Below are 9477 nucleotides of genomic sequence, written 5' to 3'. Positions count from 1 at the left end.
GGACCTTCACCTGGACCCGATGACAACGCAGTGCTGAAGTGCCAACTAGTCTCTCCCTATGGAGGATCCCTTTACCACTCTACAGATAAGGCGTTGTCAGGAAATTTCGTTTCGCGTTCCTACCCGAAGTGACAAAATAAAATAAAATTCTCTATCAAAATTTATAAGGAAAGCCCAGTACTTTGTTTAGGCTTGGTCTGTAGGGAATTCCAAACCTGCGCACATATATTCAAACGCGCATAACTATAAAACCAATTCTAAATACGCATGTGAACGCCATCAGCGTTTCTCACAGGTTCGCGTTTAAAGTCTGTGTAGAGGGAATGGTGTCGTCTTAGCGGCCCCAAATTTAATAACAAATGATCGTTGCGACAGAAGCAAATCAATCAAAAATAACTTTAGCTTGAAAATAACTTTATTAAAGAACCGCTATAAAGCCAAAACAATCTCTGTTACCTTAAATTATACGCTTGTCTCTGTAAAGCTGCTTTGAAACAATCTACATTGTTAAAAGCGCTATATAAATGAAGATGACTTGACTTGACTTGACACACCTGAAGGAGGTTTATTCTGAGATCACAAAGACACACACACACACACACATACACACACACACACTCCTGAAGGAGGTTTATTCTGAGATCACAAAGACACACACACACACACACACACACACACACTCCTGAAGGAGGTTTATTCTGAGATCACACACACACACACACTCCTGAAGGGGGTTTATTCATCACACACACACACACTCCTGAAGGGGGTTTATTCTGAGATCACACACACACACTCCTGAAGGAGGTTTAATCTGAGATCACACACACACACACACTCCTGAAGGAGGTTTATTCTGAGATCACACACACACACACACACACACACACACACTCCTGAAGGAGGTTTATTCTGAGATCACACACACACACACACACTCCTGAAGGGGGTTTATTCTGAGATCACACACACACACACACTCCTGAAGGGGGTTTATTCTGAGATCACACACACACACCTGAAGGGGTTTATTCTGAGATAACACACACACACACACACACACACACACACCACACACACACACCTGAAGGGGTTTATTCTGAGATAACACACACACACACACACACACACCTGAAGGGGTTTATTCTGAGATAACACACACACACACACACACACACACCTGAAGGGGTTTATTCAGAGAAAACACACACACACACACACACACTCCTGAAGGGGGTTTATTCTGAGATAACACACACACACACACACACTCCTGAAGGGGGTTTATTCTGAGATCACACAGACACACACACACACACACACTCCTGAAGGGGGTTTATTCTGAGATAACACACACACACACACACACACTCCTGAAGGGGGTTTATTCTGAGATAACACACACACACACACACACACACACTCCTGAAGGGGGTTTATTCTGAGATAACACACACACACACACACACACACACACACTCCTGAAGGGGGTTTATTCTGAGATAACACACACACACACACTCCTGAAGGGGGTTTATTCTGAGATAACACACACACACACACACTCCTGAAGGGGGTTTATTCTGAGATAACACACACACACACACACACACACACACACACACACACACACACACACACTCCTGAAGGGGGTTTATTCTGAGATAACACACACACACACACACACACACGCACACACACACACACACACACTCCTGAAGGGGGTTTATTCTGAGATAACACACACACACACACACACACACACACACACACACACACTCCTGAAGGGGGTTTATTCTGAGATAACACACACACACACACACACACTCCTGAAGGGGGGTTATTCTGAGATAACACACACACACACACACACACCTGAAGGGGGGTTATTTTGAGAGAACAACCGGCTGAATGTACATTATCCCACTTATTACACGAATACTTGACACATAAGTAAATAATTAGACACGAAATATTGATCTGAGTCAAAATATTTTATTAGCTTTTAAAACGCACGAGAGCAGTTTCAGCAGCGAGATCAAACTAGACGGACATAAGAGATACGGTATACAGTCATAACACTTATTACACAGCATTTCAACACATTAATAATTATGGAGATTAGAGATATTGATTTGAAATTAAACTGTTTTAAAATTGTACCTGTTTGGATCTCATAATCCAACCGTGAACAAAACAATAGTCACAAAATGGTCGCCGCTGAGTATGAAACGAGAGAGAGCGAGTCCACGATACTGGATGGCATAATTAAATAACTACACAAAATATTGATTCGACTGCGTTTTAATATTTTATTAGCTGACCAAACCCAAAACTTCCACGAAGAAAAGCCGTTCCTAGCGAGCGAGCGTACGTAGGATACAGCTGTTGATTCTGTGTTCATGTTAGTTCACAGTGCAGTAACTAATGTTAACAAATACAAAATGTAATTTTCATAATGTACAAGTAAATGATGAAAGTAACAGTAACTAAGTTTAATAAATGCTGCAGAAGTATTGTTCATTATAAGTTAATGTTAACTAAAGTAGTTAACTAATGTTAACAAATATTTTTTTTTATTGTTTTACAATACAATAAAAAAGTGTTATTGTTTATTATTATTAATAATAAAAGCAAAGTAAGCAGTAAAATGTATAACACTGAAACTGACTTATATAGATAGATAGATATATATTCACCTAAACTGATTGATTGATTGATTGATTGATTGATTGATTGATTGATTGACACAAGTCGTGGTGTGTGTGTGTGTGTGTGTGTGTGTGTGTGTGTGTGTGTGTGTGTGTGTGTGTGTGTTCATACCTGCGCTCCGATCGCTCCTGCTTCACCGGGAAACCCACGGATTCCCTGGAGAGAACAAAATCCGTCAGCGGCAAGCTTCATGTCCTTGTGTTTCTCACACACACACACACACACACACACACACACACACACACACACACACACACACACACACACACCGTCGAGATCAAGTCCCAATATACTTCCATCATTCATCATTTTACAGGATTACCAGGATGTCACTCAAGTAACCCTCCGCTCTGGAGAAGCTATTGCTGTAATGGTAGCCTGCCAAGAAAAGGACACGATTGACTTTCTGACATTCACACATATTCAGTGTCTGTTTTTCTCGCCCACTCAAAGACTTTAATTGAGATCCATTAAAAACTTCCTCCATGATCTGCTTCTGTTGAGGTTCCAGTGAGAGTCACTGATGATCCTCATATTAGTGCGCGAAGTCATTACGCACAGAAAAACTAAAACTGCACTGTTAATATTTTCCGCAAAAGTCTGACTATCATACTCGTTCTCGAAGATTTAAAATCACGTCTGCTGATGTTTTTATTCCTGTAAAAGGCACTTTTAATATCTCAAAATATCTCATGTTTAAGTTTAATTAGTATTTTACTTGGTAAATGACTTATAATTATTTTATCATTAATATTATTATTGTAAACATATTATTTATATACATTTATCATTTATATGAAAATATATTATTTATTTATTAATTTATTAATTAATTTATCGAATTATAAGATCATAGTAATGAGAACCACTATTGAAAATAATGGGAATTAGCCCGAAATGACCACAAGGCCCTTTTTAATACCTCAAAAACATCAAAATTAAAGTATGCTGGTAGTTTTAATGGATTTAAATTGATTATTTATAAATGTATATATGCATTAAACATATTATTATTGTTATTGTTCATGTATATATATAATTTATTATATGTACATCAGAGGTAACATATAAATATATGTTATATATATATATATATATATACAGTTTATATATATATATATATATATATATATATATATATATATATATATATATGAGAATCTAATAAAAATCATAAACGATGGGAATTGAGAATTAGCTAAAAAGTTGCCCAAAGCTCTTTTATAACTCAAAATATCTCATATTTCACATTAAAGTATCAAAATGCAAACGTTTAAATAACATGCATCATCTGTTCTGTTTGAAAAAGTTACATTACTTCATTTAGTGCATTTGTGCGTTAAAAATGGAAAATACTTTAACAGATGAGTGAACGTTCTGTTAACACCTAAAACAACCACTATTTACTCCAAAAATGAAATACGACCCTAACGCCTCTTCCTTCCTGCCACAGACGCAATAACAACTTCAAGATACCCTGATGAGGATCTAAAAAAGGAAATGTCATTGGTCTTTTACTAGAAAACACTCATGCAACAAAGTGGGCTTTAGTTTCAGCGGGTCCCGCATTAGAGCAGCTTCACAACATTCACCTTTTTTCAGCACCTGCGGTTGTTGCCCAAATGTTTGTGTTCACAAAAATGAATCATCTTTGTATCTTCATAAGACTGAATAACAGGCTTATGAACAGTGTGGAGGAAACATCAAGGTCCCTAGAGATTATAGTCACACAGCTTTGAAATGGAGATTCCTGCATACTATCTAGCCTTAATAAGTCATTTCAAAGTGAGTGGCCACCATCAATTGCGTTTCACTCAAAGGCACTTCTTCTTTCAGAGAAGCTGAATTACATAAAAAAAACTTCTGAGGCCATCGCAGGTTTAATTTGAGAGGAAACACTGCAGAAATGTAAGAGTACAGGAAGGAGAGCGAGACTGTAAATGTAATTACCTGCAAGATGAAAGGAGTCACACATGACCAGAAAAATGAGTCAAGTGTTAATTTGCCAGGTTGAGATGTAATGATTAGTAGCAGAAAATGACTTATTAGCAAATCACAGCAATGCTTTCAAGGGCAAAGCAAATGGTCCAGATATAACTGACGAAATCAGCTGAACCAGCTCATTACTGGCAGAGGATATGAATCATTATTTATAAAACAGAAATAAATAAAGCCAACCTCACAAGATCTCTCAAGATCGCGCTTGGGTCGCATTGCACCTTAATATCAAAAAAGAAAAAAACGCAATTATATTTTGCTTGAAGAAAATTATGCCTAAATTTAGGACGATTAATATTTTTTGCTTTGTGACAATATATATTAATAAAAATAAGCATTTGAGAAAAAAAAAAATCTCATTATATAATTTATCTAAAAATACAGGATGTGTGTTTCAGTGCAGGAGGATTGAGGCCGCGTCACGCGTGTGCTTCAGCGCAAGAGGATTGAGGCCATGTCACGCGTGTGCTTCAGAGCAGGAGGATTGAGGCCATGTCACGCGTGTGCTTCAGGGCAGGAGGATTGAGGCCGCGTCACGCGTGTGCTTCAGTGCAGGAGGATTGAGGCCGTGTCACGCGTGTGCTTCAGCGCAAGAGGATTGAGGCCATGTCACGCGTGTGCTTCAGAGCAGGAGGATTGAGGCCATGTCACGCGTGTGCTTCAGAGCAGGAGGATTGAGGCCATGTCACGCGTGTGCTTCAGAGCAGGAGGATTGAGGCCGTGTCACGCGTGTGCTTCAGAGCAGGAGGATTGAGGCTGTGTCACGCGTGTGCTTCAGAGCAGGAGGATTGAGGCTGCGTCACGCGTGTGCTTCAATGCAGGAGGATTGAGGCAGAGTCACGCGTGTGCTTCAGAGCAGGAGGATTGAGGTCTCGTCACACGTGTGCTTCAGTGCAGGAGGATTGAGGCCGTGTCACGCGTGTGCTTCAGTGCAGGAGGATTGAGGCCGTGTCACGCGTGGGCTTCAGTGCAGGAGGATTGAGGCCGTGTCACGCGTGTGCTTCAGTGCAGGAGGATTGAGGCCGTGTCACGCATGTGCTTCAGTGCAGGAGGATTGAGGCTGCGTCACGCGTGTGCTTCAGTGCAGGAGGATTGAGGCTGTGTCACGCGTGTGGTTCAGTGCAGGAGGATTGAGGCTGCGTCACGCGTGTGCTTCAGTGCAGGAGGATTGAGGCCGTGTCACGCGTGTGCTTCAGCGCAGGAGGATTGAGGCTGTGTCACGCTTGTGCTTCAGTGCAGGAGGATTGAGGTCGCGTGGGCTTCAGTGCAGGAGGATTGAGGCCGTGTCACGCGTGTGCTTCAGTGCAGGAGGATTGAGTCCGAGTCACGCGTGTGCTTCAGTGCAGGAGGATTGAGGCCGCGTCACGCGTGTGCTTCAGTGCAGGAGGATTGAGGCCGCGTCACGCGTGTGCTTCAGCGCAGGAGGATTGAGGCCGTGTCACGCGTGTGCTTCAGTGCAGGAGGATTGAGGTCGCGTGGGCTTCAGTGCAGGAAGATTGAGTCCGAGTCACGCGTGTGCTTCAATGCAGGAGGATTGAGGTCTCGTCACACGTGTGCTTCAGCGCAGGAGGATCGAGGCCGCGTCACGCGTGTGCTTCAGCGCAGGAGGATTGAAGCCGTGTCACACGTGTGCTTCAGTGCAGGAGGATTGAGGCCGCGTCACGCGTGTGCTTCAGCGCAAGAGGATTGAGGTCGCGTGGGCTTCAGTGCAGGAAGATTGAGTCCGAGTCACGCGTGTGCTTCAATGCAGGAGGATTGAGGTCTCGTCACGCGTGTGCTTCAGCGCAAGAGGATTGAGGTCGTGTCACGCGTGTGCTTCAGAGCAGGAGGATTGAGGTCGCGTCACGCGTGTGCTTCAGAGCAGGAAGATTGAGTCCGAGTCACGCGTGTGCTTCAATGCAGGAGGATTGAGGCCGTGTCACGCGTGTGCTTCAATGCAGGAGGATTGAGGCCGCGTCACGCGTGTGCTTCAGCGCAGGAGGATTGAGGCAGAGTCACGCGTGTGCTTCAGAGCAGGAGGATTGAGGTCGCGTCACGCGTGTGCTTCAGAGCAGGAAGATTGAGTCCGAGTCACGCGTGGGCTTCAGTGCAGAAGGATTGAGGCCGTGTCACGCGTGTGCTTCAGTGCAGGAGGATTGAGTCCGAGTCACGCGTGTGCTTCAGTGCAGGAGGATTGGGGCCGCGTCACGCGTGTGCTTCAGTGCAGGAGGATTGAGGCCGCGTCACGCGTGTGCTTCAGTGCAGGAGGATTGAGGCCGCGTCACGCGTGTGCTTCAGAGCAGGAGGATTGAGGTCGCGTCACGCGTGTGCTTCAGAGCAGGAAGATTGAGTCCGAGTCACGCGTGGGCTTCAGTGCAGAAGGATTGAGGCCGTGTCACGCGTGTGCTTCAGTGCAGGAGGATTGAGTCCGAGTCACGCGTGTGCTTCAGTGCAGGAGGATTGGGGCCGCGTCACACGTGTGCTTCAGCGCAGGAGGATCGAGGCCGCGTCACGCGTGTGCTTCAGCGCAGGAGGATTGAAGCCGTGTCACACGTGTGCTTCAGTGCAGGAGGATTGAGGCCGCGTCACGCGTGTGCTTCAGCGCAAGAGGATTGAGGTCGCGTGGGCTTCAGTGCAGGAAGATTGAGTCCGAGTCACGCGTGTGCTTCAATGCAGGAGGATTGAGGTCTCGTCACGCGTGTGCTTCAGCGCAAGAGGATTGAGGTCGTGTCACGCGTGTGCTTCAGAGCAGGAGGATTGAGGTCGCGTCACGCGTGTGCTTCAGAGCAGGAAGATTGAGTCCGAGTCACGCGTGTGCTTCAATGCAGGAGGATTGAGGCCGTGTCACGCGTGTGCTTCAATGCAGGAGGATTGAGGCCGCGTCACGCGTGTGCTTCAGCGCAGGAGGATTGAGGCAGAGTCACGCGTGTGCTTCAGAGCAGGAGGATTGAGGTCGCGTCACGCGTGTGCTTCAGAGCAGGAAGATTGAGTCCGAGTCACGCGTGGGCTTCAGTGCAGAAGGATTGAGGCCGTGTCACGCGTGTGCTTCAGTGCAGGAGGATTGAGTCCGAGTCACGCGTGTGCTTCAGTGCAGGAGGATTGGGGCCGCGTCACGCGTGTGCTTCAGTGCAGGAGGATTGAGGCCGCGTCACGCGTGTGCTTCAGTGCAGGAGGATTGAGGCCGCGTCACGCGTGTGCTTCAGCGCAGGAGGATTGAGGCCGTGTCACGTGTGTGCTTCAGTGCAGGAGGATTGAGGTCGCGTGGGCTTCAGTGCAGGAAGATTGAGTCCGAGTCAAGCGTGTGCTTCAATGCAGGAGGATTGAGGTCTCGTCACACGTGTGCTTCAGCGCAGGAGGATCGAGGCCGCGTCACGCGTGTGCTTCAGCGCAGGAGGATTGAAGCCGTGTCACACGTGTGCTTCAGTGCAGGAGGATTGAGGCCGCGTCACGCGTGTGCTTCAGCGCAAGAGGATTGAGGTCGTGTCACGCGTGTGCTTCAATGCAGGAGGATTGAGGCAGAGTCACGCGTGTGCTTCAGAGCAGGAGGATTGAGGTCGCGTCACGCGTGTGCTTCAGAGCAGGAAGATTGAGTCCGAGTCACGCGTGTGCTTCAATGCAGGAGGATTGAGGCCGTGTCACGCGTGTGCTTCAATGCAGGAGGATTGAGGCCGCGTCACGCGTGTGCTTCAGTGCAGGAGGATTGAGGCCGCGTCACGCGTGTGCTTCAGCGCAGGAGGATCGAGGCCGTGTCACGCGTGTGCTTCAATGCAGGAGGATTGAGGCCGCGTCACGCGTGTGCTTCAGCGCAGGAGGATCGAGGCCGTGTCACGCGTGTGCTTCAATGCAGGAGGATTGAGGCCGCGTCACGCGTGTGCTTCAGTGCAGGAGGATTGAGGCCGCGTCACGCGTGTGCTTCAGCGCAAGAGGATTGAGGTCGTGTCACGCGTGTGCTTCAATGCAGGAGGATTGAGGCCGCGTCACGCGTGTGCTTCAGCGCAAGAGGATTGAGGTTGCGTCACGCGTGTGCTTCAGTGCAGGAGGATTGAGTCCGAGTCACGCGTGTGCTTCAGAGCAGGAGGATTGAGGCCGTGTCACGCGTGTGCTTCAGAGCAGGAGGATTGAGGCCGTGTCACGCGTGTGCTTCAGTGCAGGAGGATTGAGGCCGCGTCACGCGTGTGCTTCAGTGCAGGAGGATTGAGGTCTCGTCACACGTGTGCTTCAGCGCAGGAGGATTGAGGCTGTGTCACGCGTGTGCTTCAGTGCAGGAGGATTGAGGCCGTGTCACGCGTGTGCTTCAGTGCAGGAGGATTGAGGCCGCGTCACGCGTGTGCTTCAGCGCAGGAGGATCGAGGCCGTGTCACGCGTGTGCTTCAATGCAGGAGGATTGAGGCCGCGTCACGCGTGTGCTTCAGCGCAGGAGGATCGAGGCCGTGTCACGCGTGTGCTTCAATGCAGGAGGATTGAGGCCGCGTCACGCGTGTGCTTCAGTGCAGGAGGATTGAGGCCGCGTCACGCGTGGGCTTCAGGGCAGGAGGATTGAGGCTGTGTCACGCGTGTGCTTCAGTGCAGGAGGATTGAGGTCTCGTCACACGTGTGCTTCAGCGCAGGAGGATTGAGGCTGTGTCACGCGTGTGCTTCAGTGCAGGAGGATTGAGGCCGTGTCACGCGTGTGCTTCAGTGCAGGAGGATTGAGGCCGTGTCACGCGTGTGCTTCAGTGCAGGAGGATTGAGGCCGCGTCACGCGTGTGCTTCAGTGCAGGAGGATTGAGGCCGTGTCACGCGTGTGCT

The 9477-nt window shown here is 47.7% G+C and overlaps 1 protein-coding gene across 1 annotated transcript in view; it reads right to left on the bottom strand.

Annotated features, from left to right (window-relative positions):
* Positions 1–9477, bottom strand: part of LOC309509212 (uncharacterized protein) — an 82553-nt gene that overhangs the window by 33919 nt on the left and 39157 nt on the right. Inside the window, exon 11 of the mRNA XM_082183814.1 lies at positions 2824–2868. Coding sequence (XP_082039940.1) covers positions 2824–2868 — 45 coding nt within the window. The remainder of the gene's footprint in view (positions 1–2823; positions 2869–9477) is intronic.

Source organism: Leuciscus leuciscus (genome assembly GCF_965113295.1).
Source record: "Leuciscus leuciscus genome assembly, chromosome: 11".
Taxonomy (NCBI): Eukaryota; Metazoa; Chordata; class Actinopteri; order Cypriniformes; family Leuciscidae; genus Leuciscus; species Leuciscus leuciscus.
The sequence above is the reverse complement of the archived record's forward strand: the minus strand, read 5'-3'. Positions and strand labels throughout refer to the sequence as shown.